The sequence below is a fragment of the Trachinotus anak genome, unplaced genomic scaffold, assembly GCF_046630095.1.
Source record: "Trachinotus anak isolate AG129_WGS33_773 ecotype Australia unplaced genomic scaffold, CSIRO_AGI_Tana_v1 ptg000034l, whole genome shotgun sequence".
Classification (NCBI taxonomy): domain Eukaryota; kingdom Metazoa; phylum Chordata; class Actinopteri; order Carangiformes; family Carangidae; genus Trachinotus; species Trachinotus anak.
The window spans coordinates 5025001-5051089 of NW_027273885.1; the positions used below are offsets into that span (position 1 = coordinate 5025001).

The 26089-nt window shown below is 41.8% G+C and overlaps 1 protein-coding gene across 2 annotated transcripts in view; it reads right to left on the reverse strand.

The window, feature by feature from the left end:
* Positions 1-26089, reverse strand: part of LOC139614423 (calsyntenin-2-like) — a 267128-nt gene that overhangs the window by 140246 nt on the left and 100793 nt on the right. For both annotated transcript variants that reach the window (XM_071471679.1, XM_071471678.1), the window contains exon 2: positions 6317-6439. In XM_071471679.1, coding sequence (XP_071327780.1) covers positions 6317-6439 — 123 coding nt within the window. The remainder of the gene's footprint in view (positions 1-6316; positions 6440-26089) is intronic.

Below are 26089 nucleotides of genomic sequence, written 5' to 3' on the forward strand. Positions count from 1 at the left end.
ATTGTGATATTAGTTTTAGAATTTCTGCATTTCATTTTCACCGAAAAAATCTAAAAACAATGATGATGATGATGTGATTTTTGTAGTTGCTTGTACCAATCAAGCATGTCCCCCTACATGTGGAGAATATCATTTGTAGGCTGGGGCATCTCTGTAGCACCGCAATGTTTCATTAATGGTATGTTTTTATCTTTATCAAAACAAAAAAAAAAAGATTGCAGCCCCTGTGAGTTGGATATTGCACATTGCATATTGCAATTTTGATACTGCCTCAATTAATTGTTCAGTCTAGTAACTATAATCACTAAATGAAAGCTACAGTAAATTGGTCTGATAGTAATAATGCTATGACTCAACAACATATCAACAATGCCACATTATTCCCTGAATAGCAAAAATATAAAATATACTAAAGTAAATATACTTCAGATATGAAGCACATAAAGGACAATGTTTCCCAAATCAGTTTGTGATTCCAGTAACAGTGAATGCCTCCGTTTGAAAGCAACTACATCAGTCAAGCATCTCTGCTTCTCAGTGGGATGAGGAGGTAGTTGACTGGAAATTCTGCCTAATGGCATTCAAGAGAACCTAACACGTGTTCCTTTTCGCTTCCTTTTGAAAGAACAAAGGGGTAAGTCGCGGCACTGACTCCACTTGCTCCCCTCTGCCAGTTCTGTAACTCATCAAAAGACAAAAAAGCTAAAAGCCTGGAAAAAAAATCTCATTACAAAGACTATTTCCCTCATCTGTGTGGTTCAGTGAGGAAGCAGATTGCATTTCAGCACTTCATTAATAAATGAGTATGTGAACAATGGCAGAGTGATGGCTCCATTGTCTTCAAGCCAAAGACTAAGGCACTCAGAATGCCAGAAGCAAGACAGGCATTATGCTGCCTGCACTTTTCAGCTCAAGATTCTGTAGAAATAAGTTTGCATGAATTAACATTATCACTGATAAACACTGTGTTTGAGATTGAATTCAGGTTCCCCGTGTTAGCAGTTAAGTCATTATCTTAGACTTTGTTCTGTCCATCTTTTTGCTATCGGGCCCCACATATACGATGTCAGAAAGACTGTAATCTTCCACAAAGAAGGGGCTGTCATCTGATGGAAAATGGCGCAACTGCTGTGGACAGTGCTGAGTCTCAGGGAGGATAAAGGACATCACTCTAACCCAAGAATGCACCGGAGCTGGATGAAATCTGACAGGTGGAAATTATTTGAGCAAAGATTAAAAAAGTGTGTGTGGGAGGGGGGAAAGAAAGTGAGACCTTGTTTAAGGTCAGAAAGAGGAAGGAGAGGCTGATTTGTTGTGGGAGGAAAGTCTGAACTGAAAGCACAGACGGATTAAAGGAATCTGACAGCCTTGTGGTGGGAAGGATTTTTCTTTTGGATAGACTATCACTGCAAAATTATTTCAATCTTTTACTTTTTAATCATGGTTTTAAGCAACAGCTTTGAAGTAGGGGATTTTGAGGGAATTGAGACAGCGGCACCTGTTGAAAGAAGGGGGAAAAAACTGTTGCCTTATTAAAAGCAGCCCCCTGGCCCCTTACAAATTTTCATTCAGCTCATGAAATGACTTTTAAAAGGCATAGAGGGTCTCCCATCAGCAGGTTCCTGCTTTAACTTCACATCTATATTTTTCAGTCGGGATAGGCCTGGATAAAAGTAACTCGTAGTTTCCATTTATACAGTTTGACAGAGGATGAGTTCATTTTAGACACCACACTTATTGGATCACTTATGGGCTTTCTGCATAAGGTGTGACATTTTTGCTCATGGAAGTGATGAAACTGAAGGGTGCTGTGCTTAAACAGACTAAAATGGCACTCAGTATAGCACATGCCTCTGCCCAAGGCCAAACAATCCTACGGAGATCTGTGAGATCCAGATTATTATCTGGGGCTGCACCAAATTGTGCAAAGTCATAGAATTCAAGACCATAAATATTTAACCTTTATGCTCCCTACTCATCATACGATTTACCTCATTTCCACACATTTATTCCCCCTCTGAGTCACGCAACATATTTCACCTCTCAAACAAAACCCTCTCAATCTCCCTTATTAATAAACACATTACAGTGCTCATGCTTCTCCACCTACACACTGTATGAAGCTTCTGTGCTAATGAGATACTTTTCATAATTAGCTTGAGATCTGTTTCCCAATCAGACAGACAGCGAGAGGCTAATTAATCACAGCAGATTAGCCAGCCTGTATGTTTACTTGTGTCTATTTGCTTTGTTTTACGGCAGCGAATGACTACACAATATCCCCTGCTGTTTCCGGAGTAACGGCATGTTGAAGGTCAGAGATGATAGATTTTTTTTTTTTACGCCTTAAGAAGTACATGTTTGTAAATGCAGTAAAAGTAGAATTCAGAAACTTTGTTTGTTCATACATCAAATGAACAGGCAGGATCAGTTCGGCTGCTGTCAGTTAGAACACAGGCAGGAATGAGAAGCATTCAGAGTGAGAGAGAAGGCAAACTGCATATGACATGTCAGAGCCAACATGAAAGGTTTAGCATGATTTATGCAGCATGAATGTATGCGTGTGTGTGTGTGTGAGAGAGATTTTACGAGCCTGTCTTACCCACCAGTGCTGCTGACTGAGCAGCGTGTGCATACGTGGGTCACTGGTGAGACATTAGCTTGGTGTTCAAACAAAATCCGCAGAGCTCTGGGGACCAGTGAGAGTGAGGGATTTACACATGAATAGCACCTTACGTCACCAGAAAATGCGTAGGTGTCAGTGTGTGTGTGCCAGCAACAGAAAACCAGGAGCGACTGACAACAAGCTAACCTGTGTCAAATATCGGTACTCAGCACAGCTTCTGCCCATTAACCTTGTTGACCCGTCACTTTAGAAGCCCACTCAGTACAGTGGAAGTTGTCTCCAACAAAGGATACTTCATCATAATAACTAATGGACCCTGGTCATAGACATTATCCACCGAGTTCAGCGCACACAGGCCTCTCATTATCTTACAATGACCATGACTTACAATTAGCACAACGGGATTTCTTGAATTCACACATCAGTGCTTATGTTACATTAAAAAAACTTTTTTTTCCCCCCTTTAATCACATCCAGAACTCTTTTACCAGGGTAAAACTCTTACAGCTGTTTCAAATGTTCATACTCAATCAGGGTGACGTCATCATTGAGAGGGGAAAATTGCTTAAATAAGTGAAGAATAGCAGCGTCAAGCCAACAGTCTTTCTATGAAGGCACTGAAAATGTTGTACTTGCTTGTGCAGATGAAGAGTGACAAAAATAGCTGTGTAAAGAATAAATGAAGATAACCTGGGAGACAGTTACAGATGCGGGAGCCCCAGTTTCCATCATAGTATAGGCGTGGGGGGTGGGGGTGGGTTTAGATGCTGTTTGACCATTCAACAAGCACTGCGGTTGGGGCGTACACGGTGCCAACAACTGCTGTTCTTATAATGGGCACTTGAGTCTGGCTCCAAAACTGAGTCAATCCCTACGGACTCTCATTTTAAAATGTCCAACTTTACAGCACAAATAAACATGTTCACAGTTCAGTAGAAAAAATGTTTTTTATACTCTAAAGCTACTGTACAGCGGTGAATTTTTATATAACTAACCCATTTAAATTTCATTTAGGTTTTAAAGTTACACATAATTGAGGGTGTACATGTTTGCCACAAACCGGCATGCACTGAAGTCTCAGCTCCATGCACGCCCGACCTCTTTGCCCATTCTTGGATTAGGCAAGAGGTAGGTGGAGCCAGCCACTGCCAAGGTGGCGATGGCAGAGCAGCCCACTCTGAGCTCCAAAGCCGCTCTTCAGAAACCTGTAGGTGACGTGAAGGAGGCTACGTCCATCTTTATATACAGAATATTTGTTTTAGTTGCTTAACTGTGACCATGATACATACACTTAAGTACAGATATTAAACTACATGCATGGATATTGTAGAAATAATTTAGTTGAATTAATATTGGCACCTACTGTTCAAAAACCTCACCATCAAACCTGATCTGGAGTTTTGCTTAATCACACTGTATCCTCACTGTCGGGTGTTGCTGTTGTGTCTGTGCCAAGCTGAAGCATCATTTTGGTATGTTTCACTTTTCCAGCACAGTTTCAACAACATCACTCCACATATAGTTGTCACTGAACTGGAAAAACTCAAGCTGATGACTGGCAGTTCATGCAGGCACCTGTCAACATACTAAAACTTTACATTGTGACAGACTAGAAACATATGCTCAAGACAAGTTTTGCTCATATGCGTGTGTGACTCATAAATAAAAACAGTCCTGGGTGCAGTAGAAAACTAAAGATGTGCATCAAAGTCTGTTTTCTTGATGTTATCTGTTGCATATGGCCGTTTGTATCACCTACCTTTTTGTATTTTCTTTGTTTCTCAGGGCAAGACACCTGCATTTTGTCAGACATATCCATGCATTCATGCATAAAACAATGAGTCTATCTATACCTGTGCTTTTCACTCTTTCTGACATGCTGTCTCTGCGATTCTGAAGCTCGTGAGCTGCTGTCGCACCGCAGTGATGGCTGATGTCAGTCTTAGCTGGCTCTCAGGCGCAGCACTGCCACATTTCCTGTTGTTCCAGACCAGTGAGTGTGGTGACGGTTGCACCTTGCTCAGCAGTCCAAGACGATTACTGGACAGGTTTGGAGTTATGTAAAAGACTAGCAAGGAAGTAGTCTGGGCTTACTGGTATTTTTCTGCTGAATTAAACTGGATCTCAAGGAGCTTTCAGGTAAGCACAGATGGGAAATCCACATTTTCAAATCATGCATATTAACAGATATTCGACATTAAAATGTTTGTCAGATATATGTGCATAGAAATCACATCTTTGAAATGTGTGCAGTGTTAATATGCTGAAGCAGGTGGTGGTTTTATGAGGTTAGAAATCAATATAAAGGTGTTTTCAGTGTATTATGATTCCTCCCATTACCCATTGAGCATCAGTCAGACATCACTTGTCAGTGGCTTAGATTTACTGTAATTAAAACCTGGCTGGCCTAATAAATGAGGCTTAACTGCTACCTGAGCACTGCCCTGACACTCCGCCCCGGCAGTTCGCTGGACCAGTGCAGGATTCACCTCTGCTAATTACTGGATAACTGTCTCTGCCCTGAACAATGTCTGCCTGGATGGAAATCACTGTTTAGGGAGGTAGTGAACAGAGGGTGACTGGTGCTGTGTGTGTAGGTTTGTTGGCATAGCTCAAAAGGTGCACAGGGACGGAGGTGATGCGGGATGTGAGGAAAAAAATGAGGAAAGGGAGACGGAGACTGCAAGACAGACTGTTGATGTCAGTGGTCCTGTTTGTTGATAATTTTTTGAGAGGTCTCTCCCAGCAGCCTCATTTCAGAAATCCAGGAACACCCATGTGTTCTGCCTGTTGTGTGTGTGTGTGTGTGTGTGTGTGTTTCTCATTGTGTGGCTGTCAGTCTGTGGAGAGCCAGAGGACATATGCTGGTCAGCCAGCTACCCTCCCTACTGTCTCATCATTTTCTCTCTTTCTCCCTGTAGAGTGGCCATTACAGTAAGCCCCCTCAGGCCATGCCACAGCATACGCACACACACACACACAATATAGCAAACAATGAAGAAATGTTTTCATAAGCATACACACATGCACGCTTGTGCACACACACACAAACACTTCCTCTCCATCCATCCATCCATCCAACTCAGCTTGTGGGCCTCTGTGAGTGGGCTGCAGCCCTGATGCTGCAGCCCCATGCATTGGCCTTGGCCACATTATCAGCCTGGCAGGAGATTGGCTGGCTGGGCTCGCCAACAGCCTCTAGCTAACGTCCTCCCACAAGAGCTGGCACCCTTTAGAAGAGCTGGAATGGTCACAAAGTGGGAAGAATCTAATCCGGTTTCTCTCTCTTTTTTTATTATGCAGTGTCCTCAGCCACCATGGGCTTTATTTGGGCCACTTTCCACTCTAAATAAATATGAAATATGAGTCCTGTATGTCATGTGTGCTAACTGGGAATTATTGGATTAAATGGTTGCATCACAGAGCAGTAGCACTAAGGGAAAAAAAAAAAAGCTGTGATGCAGCAGTTCTACTACATGAGGCCAATTTAAGCCGTGATATCACATCACATCACAGCTTAATATGGTTTATATCCTTACTGTGAGTATATCCTGCAGCTACACTTCCCTGTGAGGATTAACACCTGAGTCATCGTTAACTGCCTCCACTTGGTCCGGAGTTTTCCCGTCTTTACTGCTCTCGCTGTGATCATTCTTCATTAACGACCGTGAGGATTGAGATGTACCATACCTGCGTAAGGGATGGGGGCGTCTTTGTCCAGGGCCACCAGAGGAGGATCCAGCAGAACGATGTCGGTGTTCTCAGTGATCACCCCGTGGTATGACGTCTCAATCCATGGCTTGTGTTTATTCACTGTGGAGACAGGAAGCAAAGTGTCAGTGAAACACTTGTGCTACGAGGTGTGACAGGAGTGTCAGTCTTCACCTGCTTAGATATATCTTCAATTTCATTTCCCCTGAAAAGCTGTCCACAGGTAAACCATTTAGACATGCACACACAGACACTGCGAACACATGCACATTTCATTCTGTTCTTGGAAAAGCTCCTCCAGCCTCAGTTTCTATAAGACATTCTTATTTTGCTAATCGCCCCACCACCGCTTCTCTCTCTTTTCTTCTTTTCTTGCTCAAACACTCCCTGCAGGTTTCAAAGCACAATGCCATGCTTGATCAATGACCACCGCTGTGCTGCCAGTAGAAAACTGTATCAAAGGCCAAGTCTAAACAAAGTTCATGTGCTGAGGGTCTGATTAAGGGCCATAATTGAGTAACAGCCCCCTGAGCTGTGCGTGGCACCATGCCGACCCACTTGCCACTTCCTCCCCTTCTTACAGTCAAAAGAAGAAGAAGAAGAAGAAAAGAGTCCTGGAAAACAACTGGAGCCCTCAAGTCCCTCTTATTGCCTTTTAGCCAGGCCAGAAAAATTATAATTACATTTTTGGCTGCTTTTTAAAGTTCAAATTCAAATTGATGGATTGAAAATGACACAAAGGAAAGCAGTAATTTCAGGTCCCCAGAGAAAAGTCACTTAAAAAAAACATAATACTAGCCTTAAATGAAGCGCGTATGCAATAATTACTCTCCATTGAGCGAAAAGGAAACCAAAGACTGTGGACCTGCTCTCAGAAGGCCTGGTAATCAAGCAAGCATTGTTACAAACCACCTCAATTATTCCCTGAATGCCAGTAAAAGCCACTTGGCAATGCTAAAAAGTGCACTTTCCGCACAACCCAAACAGGCAAAAAGACATCATGTTCTTTTAAAACATGAGCACAAAAAGAGCACTTGTGTTGTTGCTGTTTGGAAACAAATACCGCTGCATTTTATGTTAGTCTCTACATTATTTTCACTGCTCTTAAAATTTGATTAGTGATTCCCCATCCGGTGACATAGGAGGTACCTCTCCAGTTGCCAGACTCTGGAATGAATTGCTATTTCTACATTTGATTAAAAATACTGATTTATTTGTGTTTAGAAGGAAAATAACCATCCAAACCTATTGGCTTCTAAATAAGTGGTGTAATGATGTACTTACTGTCACAATAATCTGTAGGCTACCAGCTATAAGTCTGACTGCGCAGACCAACACCAGTGTTAACACTGTGTGCATAAAAACTTGTTAGATACCATGAAGAGAATTCAAAAATGTTGAGCTTTAAGTGATGGATAAATGGTTGAAATAAGCAGCTAAAATTTTAGTTACATGAAGTTTATATTTATAGTTTTATTTGTTGCCCTTCTTGAAATTGCTTTTGTGTCTGTGGCAATTGTCAGACAGACACCGAACAAAAACATAAACGCAACACTTTAGTTTTTTCCCCATTTTTCATATGTTGAAATTAAAGACCCAAGACATTTTTATTACGCACACAAAAGGCATCTTTCTCTCAAATCTGCTTCACAAATGTGTTAAAATCCGTGTTAGTGAGCATGTCTCCTTTGTCAAGATAATCCATCCACCTGACAGGTGTGGCATATCGACATTACACAGCATGATTCCTGCACAAGTGCGTCCTGGGCTGGTCACAATAAAAGGCCAGTGCTGAAGTGTGGATTTCACATGACTTGTGGTGCAGATGTGCATTTTTTAGGCGAGGAGGGTCGTGGATCAGGAAACTAGTCAGAATCTGGTATGACCACCCTCTGCTTCATATACATTATTATATCCCATTTCCTTTGAACAGTTTGCTGATTTTTGGATCACTCCTCATCAATGGCTGTGCAAAGTTTCTGCTATTTCAAGTGGCAGTTGTAGGAACTCAGACTTGATCAAACTGACAAAAACAGTGAAGAATCAATTGATGCAACATGTTAGATGTGGCAAATGTATTTTTTGTAGCTTGTATAATAACAGCAACAAACTGTAAATGTATAAAAATGCATAGAAAGATATTGAGAGTGAGATACAGGACTGAACTTGATTGCTCCATTATGTTTTTGAGGACATTGGGTAGCAGCAAAACCCTCGTGAGACCTGGGGAAAACATGCAAACACTACAGAGATACATATTCATGAGTGTCAGCAGAAAGCATGGCTAAGAGCCCTGATACAGTCAGAGGAGATCATTTACAGGGGAAGAGCGATAGGAACACATTAGTCTATTAGGACGTGATAAATATGCATGAGTTTGCTACAACAGTGAGGGGTAAAATGATAGGCCTACTGGATTTCAACTTTAAATGCCAAACCGTGTCATTTTGAGAACGAGTAGCTTGCTGACGCTGCTGTTCAGGAATTTCAAGGGGAAACGTGGTGTGTGTGTGTGTGTGCGGCATCCCTGCCAAAGCCATGAGCCAAGAGAGACACAAACCTATCAAAAAAGGATCTTTTGTGGGTTTTTTGTGGAAAATATTGTGATGCCAATACAGAACAATTAAGCACACGTGGTGCTGGAACAAATCAGCAAAAACTGTTTCTGCAAAACCAGCTGCTTCTTTAGCACGGCAGTGGAAGTGAGTCATAATAAAGAAAAATAGAAAGCAATAAATTTCGAAGCAGATGAAGGGGGGAACCACCCCCCCCCCAAAAAAAAAAAAAAAAAATCTGCTGCTCCAACTTGGGACAAGTGCACAACCCCAATAAATGTGTAATACAGGGTATAACACTATTTGAGCAGAATGCGTGACAGCTAATGAGGAGTCTGGAGAATTGGAGGCACACAGCTCAGGAGCACTTTTGACCTTTTAAATCCTTGAAGCCTTAATGCTGCTCACTGTGACTACTTAGCAGTGTCAGGCTGACCTAAATGCTCTGTCATCAGCATAACCAAAAATTTTTCATTGTGAGCGGACAAAGAGATGCAGCTGCACTGTCTTGATACAGCAGCTCCAGATACACAACTCACACAACAACAGTGGAAGACACCTGAACATCACAATCTCCACCCTGGTGACCTTTGTGATGTCGCCGGTACACAAGATCGAGTGCATCTTTCCATCAGCCAGCGTGACCTAGCTGTGATGCCGTTGCAAGTTAACGACATCTCAAAGCCTTGCTGGTCTCCATGCACGTGTGTGTGTGTGTGTGTGTGTGTGTGTGTGTGTGGGGTGCAATGGTTTTTCACCAGGAGTGATGAGGACATTAAAGGAACCGCTGCAGTTGCTCGATGGGGTGCCACCTACATGTCAACCCCACCCCTAACCCACGACTGCAGCTCATCCAATCTCTGGTAAGAAATACAACGCTGGCAGCGTTTTAATAGAATGGCGCCCGTGCCCTGACAGCTTGAGACATGCCTCCCCAAGTCATTATCAGGAAAATGGATGGATATGCTCCTCTCTTCTTGCAAATAATGCTGACTATCAGAGGTTGAAGAGGGGTGGAGGGGAGGGTGGGAGTGGAGATATGAGCCAGAACATCAGTTCCAGAGGTTCCTAGGGGAAACATTGCAGCCGCTTTGCCACGATTGAAGTCACTCACGGCTGCAAGGCCTTGACACTTAGCAATAGTTACCTATTCCTCAATGGCCACTTGAATCAAAGCTAAACCCAGTTAATCCTCTCATCGATATGACGGGAACATGACACCACGCACGGCCAAGCTTGTCTGCATCCCTTCACTCTGCAGGAGGCGTCACAAAGAAGCACCTCTCATACTTGCACTCTTTGCTAAAAGTCTTCAGGCCACGTTGCCGTAACGACACACAGCGATGAGAAGATTTGTCCTTTTGACACTTGGATTGAACTCTGCAGTGCTCATCTACGCCTCAGCCTCCAGGCTTCAGACAGCCTCTAATAGGATGTGTGCTTAAAAACAAAAAATCAGTTAACACACACACACACAGAAGAAAGAAAAGCCTGAGCTGCACTCTGAGTGACCTCAATTTTTAAAAGCAAATACCTTCATTGGCTACTAAAAGCATTCGGTAAATAGCATGCGATAACCTCTATTTGTGAGCGGAGGGAGGTCGACTCGCCAGCATCTGAAGGAACCGCAGCTGAACATGACTAGCTTCTGCTTTTTAACACCACGAGGACAGAGCTGGAATAAAACACATCATTTTTTTGTTTTTATGTGTTAACAAGCAGGAGAAACTGCTCTTACCGATATGTTGTGTTTTGTTATTTAGACCTGAGCTGATTCAAACACCATGACCTTTTGCCTCTGTGTCGCACAGAAGGGAAGCAGAAGGCTGAATTCCGTTAACTGGCTTCAAGGTAAACAAGACAAAATTCTTTTTCCTTCATATACTATCTCTCAGAAAGCCCGTAACCTTATTTTAACCTTTAACTTTATTTTTTCTTTCTTTCTTTTAATAAGAAACAACTTTTACCGCCTTCAGCTGCACTATATTCTCTGCTTTAGCAACTTAATTAATAAAAATGTATTACTCATGCATTTTAATAATAACCACAGCCTGTAATTTTGTCCTCTCACAAATGAGTGGAGTTAAAAGCCACTGAATCATTTTTGTTCTTCACATCAATTTAATTATGGGGTATTGGGGATACACTTATCAAACCTGTACAGGCTAATATCACCAGGCTGTGTGACAGCTGAGAGGTGAACGCTGGAGCTCAGCTGCCCCTTCCTGCTGGTTGACTATCTCCCCGTGCCATTTCACTGTCAATTATTTAAGCAAGAGTCCTGGGTTTGACTTGAGGCTCTGAGCATGGCAGAGGCGCTATAATGGCTGATTAAACTCTGACCAGGCAAAGGTGTGCCACCGTAACTGCGCTGACGGGTGTCACCTTATACAAGGCGGGTGCCACAATCTGAACAGGCCCCAGGGGGACGGGCAGGAAGAGAAACCGTTGTAATTAAAAAGAAATTTGTAGGAAATTAAACTCTGATTGATAAGGTCAACAAAAGGGGCTGTGATGAATACATCAGCATAATGAAAAGTAAACGTGGCGGAGACAGTTAGCCATTACTGCAACCAACAGGCAATTACAGCTACATGGCGAGCTGGGAGCTCCTGCCAGCTCGGAGAGGCTGAGAGTTGTCCATCAGCGGGTCACTGCGAATTATCCAGAAACATCCCGGCTCTGCTAACGTCGAGCTGTGCGCCTTCGGCTGTCTTCTTTTCTTCCCACTCAACCACTTCATCGTTGCAGTGATGCGTGTCTTCTTTGACCCTTGGAGATCTTAGTCTGTGAGCTAATAACACTGACATTAAACTGTGCATGAAATTTTTATCTTGACTGCTAATTTATGAAATGTATTAGATGAGCTTTATGGATATTAAAGGTGTACTCCAGTGATTTAGTGCTGCACTTCCATGGAAGCTGCTGGACTCAGAAAAGACAGATTAAAAACAAAAGGGTGGTCAAAATATCAGCTGTCAACTCCCATAATGCAACTCAGCAGTTTGTTAGACTTCCCCTGCTGAATCTAGTTAATCTAGTTATTGTTTTATTTCAGTTACTAATTTTGTCAGGTAATTTATTCCACTCAGGAGAACTAGTTTTCTCAAGAAATATCTCAGCTAAAATAAATGAGGCACTTTAGCTGTGTCCCAATTCAGGAGCTATATCCTTCGTTGGACTATGTCCGAGGACCGCATAGACACGAAGGCCGAACCGGATGAAGCAAAAACAGTCTGGTCTGCGAAGGACTTCCTATTTATCCTCAGCCGCTGTTTTCTTTGCGGATTCTGCCTATTCTGTTTGAGAAGTGATTCATCACTGGCAGACAGTGAATGTTGGGATTGGTTGGGCCACATGGGAAACAAAGGACGCATTTCTCTGAAGGAGCCTTGTGAAAGTGGGACAGTCATTGTCGCACCGCTGTGACGCAGTCAGTCTTCGAACGCAGCCTTTGAAGGATGCAGTCCCTGAATTGAGCGTCCTCTGAATACTTTAACTTGCCCACGTATTGCAGTGTCTCCTACAAGTACTTTTCTCTACTATGCACTTATCACCTAATAGACAAAAACAATAATAAAGTCAGTTCTTTGACATTTTACATTGTAAGACCTGAAAGTTTTCAGTTTAATAACTGGAGGGAAAATTAATAGAATTGAAAAGAACAGATGCAAATTTCTGAATGAAGTAGAAGCTGAGTGACAGAAATGTTATTATAATACTGAAAGAGAAAATAATGGAATTTGACAATAACCTGTTTCATGAAGGCGGGATCTGGAAAGCAGATGAGAAGTGAATCTCAGCTCATTTTACCATCACACCAGTGTTTGCAACGTTAAATATGACACAGGAACCAAAGCTAAGATCAAACTGCAGCAGCTGCCAAAGCTCAACAAATAAATATGAGAAGGCTTTATGTGCTTGGGTAGAATACAAGTGAGTTCATTACTCATTCACAGCATAAAACAAAGGAAACTGTGCTCCTGCCAAAACACCTGGGCCTCAGTGAGGCCACCCCTCCACAGTCCCACTCAGACACTGACACCCTGACCTCTGCTGTGCTTCATACAGAGCTCCTTCTGCTGTCCTCTCATCTCAGAGCAGCGTCTGGAGGACACGCAGTGGAAACTAAACTCCGCACCTCCATGCCATCTTAAAAAGCCCACCTCATGTCCTCCTCTGGGATGTAATTGAAAATCATGACGTGGCCTGGAAATAATTCACCTGTTGGACCCAGTTTGACCTTTTTGTTTGGATTTAGTTTCTTGAGATTATGAGCTGTTTGCAGCCCTGGGCAGGGTGAGATAAAGCAGGATCGCACTGTAGTTTTTTTCTGAGTTTTGTTTAGAGTGGAATAATCTGACAATTCACCCTGCATTTGCCCCAGGTGTGTGTAAAAGTGTAGGTGTGTAGAACGCACAATATACGCCTGTGCATCTCTGTACATGTGTGCATGCTGCTTTTGTGGCTCACGTCAGGTTGTGCATTCTGGCCGTGATCCAAGCGCCTGGTGCCTGGTACATGTGTGTGTGTGTGTGTGTGTGTGTGTGGTAGCACGCAGCAGGATGGTGGTGGGGGAGGTTCAGTGGCCAGTTGGAGAATAGAGCAGTGTTGCAGCAGGACCCCACAGCATCTGAGCCTAACATAACCAAAGCAGCAAGAGCGGACGTGGGCCTGTGAAACCACCCAACGAGAGCTATGAGCACAGTAAACAAAACACACAAACAGCCAAACTGAAAGGTTGGCAGGCAGAAAGATGTATAAAGGTGGGTGTATGTCTGTCTGTACCCTCTGATGCGACCCATAGATGCATCTTACATCTTACTGCAGCTGCAAGAAGTCACCTAACAATAAAATGAAACTGGGGGTTATAATAATCTCGGATCTGCAGCACCAGAGATGGAAAAGAAACGTTGAGAGGAGGCAAGGACATATCAAAGTCTGACTTTATTTGCACCTCAGTGAACAATGGCATTTTTGTTTTGACATTTCTCTCCCTTTCTGCCCCTCAACATTGTCCCTGCAGCAGAATGATAGAGCTTACACAAAGGTCAGGCTTTTATCATGAGTTTGTTTTCCATCCACCTTGGCTGAAGTGCAAAACCCCCCTCCGGAGTGAGAATACAAGAGCAAAGAGGAGCTGGAAAAAGAGGGAAAAAAGCCTTGTCTGAGTTTGCCTCTGTGCCTTAAGTGACTGTGCGGCGGTGCTACTGTATGTGTTGCTTCTCTTTCAGATGGGGACTTATTAACCTGCAGAAATAAGGGAAAGGCTGACTGCATAGTCACTCTGCTGCCCCCTCCTTCCCCCTCCTTCCTCAGGGGAAGAGTGAGCAAAACAAAGTGAGTGATAGAGATGTAGGAGTGTTATGCATTAGGTAAAAAAACAAACAAAAAAACTGAAAGCATCCATCCAGGAGTGGATGTATAGGAGCTGAAAATGCACTTTTGCTGCCATTACCATCATGACCCCTCTTTATCAAATGGTTTCGCAGTCACAAATGTTCCCTCTGTGCGTCATTTGAGAGCCATTATCCTAGTCCGTTCTTGTATGTGCAATTTGAGATATGGCATTTACAGCCTCCTGCTTCTCTCACACATGTGCACTGGGAGCATGTCAAGAGAGACACTTACACAGCAAACTACTGACAAAGTTAGAAAAGCTATAATAAAACATTAGGTAGTGCCTTTATCTCAAAATCCTGATATTTTGAACTAGTTTTATTTTCTACATACTTTAATATTGACTAAGCACAAGTAATTGTGAAACTGTGGCATTTCATTGCTTTTATTAATCTAATTTCAGTAAACATGTTTTTGTTAGCATATTTTTTTGCTTTGGTTTTTTTTTGGGGGGGGGGGTTAACTGTGTCATAACCATCAACCTACTTATGGTTTTTGTCAGATGTCAGATTCATCCACAGTTGCTGATATTTATGTTTGAAATGGATTCGGGCTTTGGCTCTGGCTCAGTGAAATAACATCCTCATTCTTAATCCTCCCTACCAGCAGCTTTAATGAATGAATTTGTCTCTTCTGATTCTCCTGTATCCTGTTGTGTTTTTATCAGCTGCTATGACGTTCAAGAGGGCTGTGAGGGCATTTAACAAGGGCAGACGTGAACAGAAAGGGGCACACCTCCAACAGCCTTGCTCTTTTTATCCTTTAGTTTTGGGGCTTTCTGATGGAGCGGAGCCATGTGAGTGGCCGCATGATGTGAATGCTTCATGTTTCTTTGTTTTGTTTTCCCTCAATTAATTTTTTGCACAAAGTGCTCATTAAAACAGGTGGACGTACAGTGCATGTAAAGAGTGGGCCTGAAGATGTAGCAAACCCAGAATATAAAATAGCCCCAGTTAAATACTCTTGCTGATTCAAACCCACTTCTGCTCTCTCTCGCTGCTCAGTGACAGTCTCTTATTTACAGAAGTGTGTGCTGTGTATGTGTCTGGGTGTGTGCGTGCTGGTGGACAAGGAGTTGGCATAAGAGACGAGGTTTCAGGTCTTTTTGATCCCTGCAGAATTTTGTTCTGGCCAGTTTATGTGGCACCTCAGGCCGGCTGTGAAAAGGGGGGCTGAAAACACATTGAGCAAATAAAGGTATCCGCGGTGTAATCCTTTTAGACTGACTGGGCTTTTGAAGTGAAGGCCACTGTCTCATGGAACTTGAGGTGCACTATGCACAGTAATCTGGTTAAAGAAATGCGTGTGTGTGTGTGCGTGTGTGTGTGGCTACTTGTGTATGTATGTGTGTGACAGATGAAACGCTTAACACTAACAGTAGTGGGTCCTTAAGAATGTGTCCTTGTGTCTCTTTTTATATAGATTTTGTCGACTTTATCCATCTCTTTTCTTTTTTTTCTATTGATCTTTACATTTATTTTACTTTCAGTCTCCTCTGCCTGTACCCTTTCATCATTCAAAGACATCCAATCAAAAGCTCGCTTTTATCTGCTCTTTCACTCTTTTCATCTTAGTTGCTTGGTTATGCCATGGACACATTTTTTTTTCTCCCACACATACACACACACACACGCACACACACACACACACATACACACACACACACACACTCAACAGCACTTAGTCCCCAGCGTTTCTAAGCACTGTGTTCCTGATTCCTCCTGGCAGTCCATTCCATTTTGCCTCTCTCTATCTTTCTCATATCACTCTAAAAATCGAAGGCAAGTTGGCAAGGAGATGTGATGAGAGGAAGAGAGTTTCCCTACTGGGACTCTCTCTGGACCTCTGAAAAATACACACACACACACACACACACACGCGCACGCACACATGCCACACACATCACACACACGGAATGAGCTCATCTCTCCTCATCCTGGAGGGATGGAAGAGGAGGAGGGGAAAAAAGAGAGACAACCTGCAAACTAAACCTTGTAATTTCTCCTCCTCCCTCCAGTGCCACTTATTTCCCAAAAGAGATAATGCAGAGGAGGGTGCAGGGGCCCTGAGATTACAGGAAGAAATAGGTTCCAGTGTAATGATGGTGGGATATGTGGGACACACAGGGAGTCGACCTGTACTGGTGTTACTGTAACAGTGGTGAGCAACGTTTGGTGAGACAGTTCTGCTGGCCACCCGCTGAGTGGCAGGAGCAAACATACTTTATGTGTCCCTGGGAGACTGTTGAATAAGTCTAGCATATTTTTATGTCTCATAGTCACACAGCCCCCCGAATGTGTGTTTCTCCCCTGAAACTGCTCAAATAAACTGAACCAATAAGTGTGAAGGACAGTTGTTACTGTATTAATCTGCAAGTTTTATAATGGACAAAAAATATATATTTCTTTTTTAAAGATGAGGAAGGAGACATTTGACTGAAATGTGTTGGTTCAGTAAAAATTTATTGACGGAATCCAACTTGTACTTTCAATAAATTAGGGATGAGCTCTTCCTCAGTTGTCTAATGATGGAAGTTATACATATTTAAAGCAGCAGTCTTTTTGAGAGACAGTTAGAATAATACTTAGAATAATAATGTTGGTTATTAGTATTAAACACCCGCTGCCTGTTGCTCCAATATAACATAAGTTTGGATGTAAATTCAAGTGTGAAGCCTGGTTGTAACTATCTAGCTTCAATCTAAACTGGGTTAAATTAAGAGGCTGATTAATTAGGTATGTGTGAAGCATGTATGTGATCACATGATACTTTATGTTTGTGTTGTACTTTCTTTTTTTCCACATGCAAATGTAATATATATGCATATAATGAATTTCCATATATGAAATGTATGTACATATAAAATAAAAATGTGTAAAAATGATATATAAAACATATAAGAAAATGAGACAATTTCTTATATTGACATATATAGTACATATAGCACATGCAAATATGTATGTTTGTGTATGTTTGCTTATTTTGTAGACATATGTTACATAAATCTATCATGTAACATATCTATCCCAAAACCTGTCAATATATGTTGATATTATAAACAGTGGGTTTCGAAAAAGACCACTTTCCGAGAATAAGAAGATAGACACGTTTAAATATAAAAAGAAATGTATAAGAAAAAAAAATAAGAATATAACATTTTTGTAAGTATGTTGTCTCAATAAAGTTCCATATATAAATTAAATTGTTAACAGAAATATTCAAAAGAAACATACAAATTGTACTATGTGTATTTATAAACTTATATCCTCTAAATATAGGCAGAGGATGAATATATGTGAGGATGATATATCCCCTTATAGGAGACAATGGCAATAACACTCTTGATAAAGGAACATATATGTTATATATTACATTTCTCTCTGGCTTATTGAGATGCAAATAAGATGGCTGTACCATACCTATACAGCAACAAGTCCTCCTTATGAAACAACTAAATACCTCCTGGTGTGTTTCATGATGGTGACAGCGCGGTGGTTAAAGTTTAACTTGGTTTAAGAATAAAATCAACTTTGTTAGTTTTAGGTGAAGGTCATGGTTTGAAAATCAGGGCTTGGTTAAGGTTAGATGAACTTTGCCGTCATGGTTAAATAATAAACACAGGGTCAAGGCTCAGGGAAGATTTGTGGTCATGCTTAGAAATGTACAAAGCGGTGCCTCTTGATGGAAACAGGAAATGAAAAACCTCTGACTCCTCTCCATCTTTCTAACGTCACAGCAGTTAATAAGTAGTGTGCACCTGCTCAGGTTAGGTGTAGAATTGTAATCCAGTGCAACCACTTTTACTAAGTTATAACCTAGCCTTACTCAAACTCCACTACATTAGAATTTACTGCACACATGGCTGGTGCAACAGCCTGCAGCGCCACTGATTCACCAGCTGATCACTGGCACAAAAAAAAAGCTCTGGATTCCTTTTTTATTTGTGGATTATTGGCTCATTAATTGTGCCGAAGCCCTGATGGTTAGTGTGGCCAATCAAAAGAAAAATAAAACAGCCACAGACAACATTAAATAACTTGCCTCTAGTCAAAGAAAATAGGCTAATAGAGACTGAGCTCCGGAGTTCATTTCCATGCAGAAAAAAAACACAGTTCATTAATAACCACAACACCCTGTGCAGAACACAGGTACCTTTTTCTTCCCACATCATACTGAATTAAACCAAAACCTTGTTTTTCACCTGTCCAGCTGTTTTTTCTGTAATGGATTGAACCTGAAGAGGTGCAGTTCATCAGTTCATGACCACGGAGCCCTGACTGTGAACTGTGAGAGCAGAAAGGCCTAGAGGGCATGTACATGAAAGGGAAAAATGCTTCAAACACGATTTAACCCCCACCAATCTCAGAAATATGTGCTTGATCACACACACACACTGAGGCAGTGGCCAGTTGGGCCTGGCTGTTGGATATATGCTCTGGACATGTCTGACATACTGACAATTACTGAAGGAGATGAAGGCAGGAGGAGTGATCACTTCCCACAGGACTGATCTAGGAGATACACATGAAGGCACAGAAACACTTGCATGTGCCTGAGGTGATCTCTTCATGCTGTTAGCATGTGTGTGTGTGTGTGTGTGTGTGTGTGTGTGTGTGTTAAGCAGTAAAATGACAGTGGGATACACAGCTTTGTGGAAGGTGCAGCAACATGTCGATATATCAGAAAGTTGACTGCAGTTCTGCTTAAAAAAACAGTAAAATAAACACAATACACACACCCACAGTCCCCACTCCTACACTACAGAGTACACTCACGTTCATGAAATACTATTGTGCCATCATTCCTCCCACTGGCCACCACTCTTCATTTCATGGTCCAGGTCAGCCCCCTGGGTCCAGCCTGCTGTGTTTGGCACTAAAGCAATCAGTTATTCAGAAAAAAAAGAAAAAACGTTTTTGTGCATTTCAATATCCTCTCAACTTCCTTTTTAACCCAGCCAAAGTTCAAGTGCCTATTTTTTATTCCTATTATGCTGAGGAGAGTGAGAGCGAGGGAGGGAAGAAAAAAACCCCACTTTGTTTATTGCAGATAATTTCCTGAAAAGTTGCACGTTGTTGTTTTGGGCTGGATATTCAATGGATTTGTTTTGTGGTGTATTGTACGGTAGGTGCTCTGAAAAGGCATCTGGCTTGTATTATGATGTGAAACAAGCTTCCACCATTTCACATCAACAAGGCAAAAGCATGTTACCCGAGCACAGCCCTATTATCCCACTGACCCCTCATTTCTGTCTAATTTAGCCTTGAGGTTTGTGTTGTGTGCGTTTTTTTTTTTTTTTGTATTTTTTTAACCAGAGGAGCTGGTAAATAAAAAGCTAAATTGCTGGTAGCCAGAAATGGAGCAGCGATGGCTGATGAGTAATGGGGGAGCCGCAGTATGTATGATTTGGGCTGTTATTGTTGCTGTGCACTGTGTTGGTAGCCTTGACTTGAAACAAAGAGACTCATCAGCAGCCAGAGGAGCAGCAGTCCTCCTCACAACTGAAACACACACACACTGAGCTGAGGAAGAACCCACACAAAAACACAAAGACACATGTGGATGAAGATGTGTATAAACCCTGTTTAAAACTGCAACCAACTGTCAGCACCTTCTGTCATTAAGATGAAAGAAGTGACGGCTTCAAACGAGGAATGAACTGGAGACAACCTCGGTGGACCCAGCGATTGGATGTCTGTTGCCATCTATGTGGGGAAGAGCGATTCTCCAGAAAATGTGAGGCCAGACATAAATACTACATGCATTCAAAGAGATTCATTCAGATCATGCAAAAGGCATGATCTGAATGAATAGCACACTTCATACGAACATGTTCCCTGCCACGCAGATGACACACCACATGCAAGCACACGCTGGATCTAAGTGACTGTGCTCCAGTGGAAGGTTAGCCAGAGCTTTATCATATGGAAAAGATCGCACACTTCAGTCAGTAAATCACACCATTCATACAGCTTAGTGCACTTCCTTTACAGGCAACTGATAAATACTTGGACAATGAGACACTAATGCACACTGGAAATAAAAAAAATAGAGAGAGATAAAGGAAATGTGAATAGAAATGGAATAAGAGAAAAAAGTAAAAAAAAAAAAGCAGAGCAGTGAAAAAAACAAGACAGTCATAAAACATTCTTTTAAAGAGATCAACACTTTTAGCTACAATCATGCCTGGACAGACTGTTCCAAATTATATCCAACTGTGAAAATAAAATTCATTTTGGAGAACATTTAAGCATTTTAACATGTATAACACTAATTTAATTTCAGTTGAAGTATTTCTGAAACCTTGATGTATGAAATTCTACGTTTATTTATTTTTGTAATTAAAATACAGTAGGCTACTTTGGAGATAACGCTGTCAATTAATTGATAATTCCAGTTAATACGAGTAGATTATATTATTAATGTCACCATTTCTTTTGGTCGTGATAACATTAAACTCAAACTAATTATTGAGCTGTGACATCGCCATAACAAGGGGTCACAAGAGAAACGCAAAGGATATGAAATTGTTTCAAACTTTCTCATTTCTTTCTGCATTTTTGGCTGGAACGCAACAGTGGGGCCAGCCCTATAATCTGGAATGTGACTGACTGACTGACTGACTGATCATATTTCCACCACTAGTCAGCTGAGTGCCTCATCACTGAGTTGGAAATACTGGAGCAAACAGGTTCCATTAGGGGGGTGTTTACAGCCTGCAGTGTTGCCAATTTAGTGCATTGTCGCTACATTTAAAGACTTTTTTTCAAACAAGACTTGAGTATAGACCAGGTACGTGACTGGACTTGGCCAAGGCTAGACCTTTTGTTATGGGCAGTCTACCAAGCCGCTCTGGTATCCCATCCACTCAGGAACTGCAGGAGGACGGCTCCCAATACACTGTGGCTCCCCTCCAGTACTGCAAATAAACTGCTTATTACATTTATCATTATTACTAAAGGAGGCGGAGGAATAACTAAACATCTGACACACTGAGCAGAGAGAGCATGAGAGAGGGAGGGAGAGAGACCATCGGTAACTGCTAAAGAAACTAGCAGATCTGAAGAGCATGTAAACAACAGAAACATCAGCAACCAGAAATGAAATATGCTTACTGCAGCACTGCAGTAACGCTAGAGGGCTTTTAATTTGAAACAGTTACACGAAATGTATGAATACCTAATGCACTAAGTAACTTTAACACAGCAAATTGGAGCGGCTGAAAACAATGCTTTGTACTAAAATACGCTATGGCACATTCTACATATCAAACCGAGGAAGTTAGAAATAAAGACCTGCCTCCAATAAAAGTCTGTTACGTTCTGGAGTTGAGGTAAATAAAAGCTAAACTGTTGTGGATCCCAGACAGAGGCTGCGCTCTGTGTGAGAGACAAAGTAAGGAAGACGTCTCCTAACTTAAATACAGCTGAAATCACAGGACAGTCTTTGTCTTTTATTTATTTGTTTGATGATTTTCTCAGACAATGTCAGTCCAGCCATATACTCATACTAGGTTTTGGCCTATTTTTGTCTGTATTTTACTTTCTCTTTATTCAAATGAACTAAATATAAACCATTGGATGTAAAACAAAGTGAAAACTGTGTGTGCAAAAGTACAGAGTACAGTATATCCAAACTGAGCCAGGAAGTTGGTCTATAAAGTGTAATATATAATTGGCTGGGCTGGCCTGGGAGTTCTTTTCAAACCTGTATGATGCTTTGATTACTTTCCCTTTCTCATTTCCTTTTACCAGCATGGCTTCATTCTTAGATCTAAGTAACTGACTATGTGAGTGCAGAACTATCATTACCAATAAAAATGACAGTCAAAACTACAGAAATAGACCCAATAAAGCGCTAAGGGGTAATAAGCCACCCTGAAAATGAACAAGTTTATAACAGCCAAACACAGATGAGAATGTGTATCTGCAGAGTCTGCACTCTCATCACGGCTTGATAGATTTCAGTCAGTGAGAGGCAGCACTGTGGATGTGGAGGGATTTAGTGAGTGAGAGCACACAGGCTTAGATGCTACTTTTCTTGCACTCTCTGAATAGTCCCACATATGGCATTTGGCTCTTTGTCCCATATGACCAGTTGGCCGGCTCAGAGGCCAATCATTTCTGACCCACTGCGACAGACGGCTGGCTGGCTGGCTGGCTGGCTGGCTGGCTGGCTGGCGGGTGGGTGGGTGGGGCAGACAGACAGACAGATGCACACACAAACAGAAAAGTGTGAGGCTGTCAACCTTTCAGACAATAACAGAATCCATCAGTGTGGAGCCATGGAAAAACAACATATTTACTTTCCAGAGGAAACATCACACAACACAGACAGTTTCTGCCCACGGGGCTCTTGGTGGCCGTGTTGACTACACCCATCTGACGAGAACTCTCTGCTCATGATTGACCTCACAGCACACTGAGAGAAATGTAATGCCCTGGAAATGCACTTTCTTCTGTCCTCAGCCTGATTGGTACTTATTAGTAAAATTCAATGATTTGTCTGGAATGTTTCCTGGTCTTAATGATTCTGTTTTTGCTGCAAAAAAAGAACTGCTCGCTGTTATTAACCTCAAATCATCAGTTCATGTGTTACAATATGGCACCGTGCTAATGGCAGCCTGTCGTAGCAGCTCCCCTGACAGTCACCCACCCACTCCATAAAACTGTAGACAAACTCAAGAGCACAGACTCACACAACCCACTGTGTAAGGGAACATTACAGGAAGTCATTCCTTCCTAGTGCAATCAGAGTCTATAATGCATATCTATAAATCATCTAAACACCCTTGCACTCTCGAACTTGCACGTGCCTTTTTATTTAAATTTATCTGCTTTCTCATTTCCACTGTGTACTTTCTGTGTCTTTTCATATTGGTATTTTATTGTATTTTAATTCAGCTGCTATAACAATTTAATTAAATTTCCCACTAGGGATTAATAACGTCATCTATCTATCTATCTAAAATCACTTGTGACACATAGACTGCACACAGTTCAACTTATTATGTGACTTACAAGAACAACATTTGAGGCTGCCCCCCTGTAAAAAAAAAAAACAAGCCCATTGGTCATTTGTGTAGCAGGTTATCATGACCCATAGTTACGTTTTGTTGTTAGGTGCCTCTAGTGACTAGTGGTTGAGATAACCACCTATATGGTTGCTCAGGTTGGAGGAGTGGTTGCAAAAACCTTCTCTAAGCCCCTCCCTCGAGCAATGATGGTCCAGTCATAGGTTAGCAATTGCAACTACAAGTATGTCTACCTGCATGTGGCGAAGCGCTGTGTATGCTGCTGTAGTAGATCTGATGTTGTCTAAATAAAGAGTTTGGTAGGTCATTTATGTTTTTTGATCACTTTTCCAAAAAAACAAAAAACACAGGAGCAAACACACATTCTGTGCCTGTCTTTGACAAAATGTCTAACTCCGAACTTGTCATTTCAGTAAACCTATTACAGCCCTCCTAGCTCCAATCCAAATGACATTGATTTGAATGGCTTCCCTTTAGGTTACACCCATCTCAACCTGGTTCCAATTATTTTGCCAAGACCCAGGAAAAGGGGTAATTTAATTTAAATAGCTATGATTATTGAAATGTTAAAAAAGCTTTAATGTTTCATAATTTGACAACCTCTATTCATTTGTTTCCAATGCACTCAGTGGGACAAAACAGTGAAGAAAAGGTGAATCAGGAATTACTTAAGGTAAGAACTCATGTAAGGGAACACACACACACACACACACACACCACATTGCATGGCACTACACAAAGAAAATCAAAATCTCAAACTAAACATGAAGATTGATCTCACTAATGCATCTCTCTTGTGGCGCAGCAGAGACAGCTCAGCGTGTTCTTTATCATTAACAATCAATGGAAAATGTCAGAGCTGAGAGTCTGAGTCTAGAAAAGCACAACACTGGCTTTAAGACTCACTTGACAGGGTGCTGAAAACATAGCTATTGCTAACAATAGCTACTCTCTGGTTATCAACTGTAGAATGCCTGTGTTGTCAAGTGTGTGATAAATTGATCTGAATACCACATTGGAAAAGAACCAATTTTGCTATAATCAGCCCAAATTATATTTGGTTATGAAAAATGGCTTTAATCTAAAGCCAGAGTCTGCATAATGGAGCACAGCCATGCGTAGCATGAGGCTTTGGTTTGGTGAGACTACCACCTGACACTGGCCATTTGCTAACATCATGGCTGCTGAGAGAGAAGAATGTTTTGCAGACATAATCAAAGGATGGGTTCACAATTTTTCAAGTCTTGTTTAAAACAATAGGCAGGTGCTTAAATTGATGTACACACTGAAACTGGTTTGACTTGCCGCAATCATTCATTCAGTTCATACTGTTTACGATATGATGCAATTCAAATGAAACTGATGGATGACAAAACCTACCAGTCCTCCAGACTTTCACACTGCAGACCATGGTTCATTTTCAGTTTGAAACCAGTGGTCAACATTGTTTTATCCAGAATCTTAACTGTGTCTTCATTATTGTAACCATGACAACAAAGGTCCCCTAATCTTAACCCAGACCATTATCTTTTCCTAAACGCAGGATAAGTATTTTTTGCGCTTGAACCTAACCAAACCAAATCCAAAACTTAGTTGTGTTTATATTATTGTTACTATGACGACAAAAGTCCATTACGCCTGCCACTGGTGGGCTCCTATGGGTCGTATCTCAGAGTAGGCACAAGCAGTTTGTAAAAAGGCTTTGTCTAACTCAGATTACTGAAGTCTCACATTAGCTTCAGATAAACACTGACTACTATTTATGTACAAACGAGGGCTGTGGATTTTTCCTGCATCACTTACACTGAAAGAGGGATCCTTTAATGGTCCGTATGAAGAGTTTCAATGCCCTGAAAACCGCTTTTATACTGACTTGAAAATATGTGCACCTGTGCTTTGAGCTTCTGAGGCTTTTAGCCAACATCATTTCAAAACATTGCATGACAGCCTCATTGTCCTGCTGTGACCTGGCCATGAACTCCAACACAAACCTCTGGACAACCCCTATAACAATGTTTACAGTCACCCCCGTAACAAGAGCGAGCAGGATAACCCACGCTGATGACCTTCGAGGACATAAAAGAAAGTCCTTGAACCTTGCACTAGTATCCATCACACACTGCAATGAAACGACATCACCCATTCTATTGGCAGCTGTGTAACCATTGTTACAGTGAGTGCGGTAACGCGGGTCACATACGGTATCCTGCGCTCATGCCTGACACATGTGCTCCCGCCCCCAGTGCGCAGAGTAGTGTCCATCAGTATTCCAGGTGAGGTCTGGTCCTTATGAATATTTGAGTCGTGCACAGACTCATCACTGAGTGCATCGTAAAGATGCTGGCTGCAGTTCAAAGGCCTCTTAGCATCAAAAGGAATACAGAGCCGAAGCAATTTCAGACGAGGAGGGGGCGCGACAGAAGGTTGCAGAGGGGATGAGGTGCAGGAACAGTAAAATAATAGGACATTAAAATAACATGGAAATGGTAATAGCTCTTCCCTGCATGTGTTGTCGCTCTTCCTCACACCAAAGCCCTTGTAGGTGTAAATGACAAAGGGGAATACACTTTATTGGCAGCTGATAAAGATTTACCTGAAGTCAGCACAGTCTTTTCTAAGCTTGCCTTCAGTGGTTGGTATTCATCAATCATCTTAGCTCTTAGCTCGGTTAGAGCTCAGTCACACTGATGTGGTGGTGCACCTCCTCATATATAACATATCAACAAACACACATATATATATACACACACACAGCTGATTAGA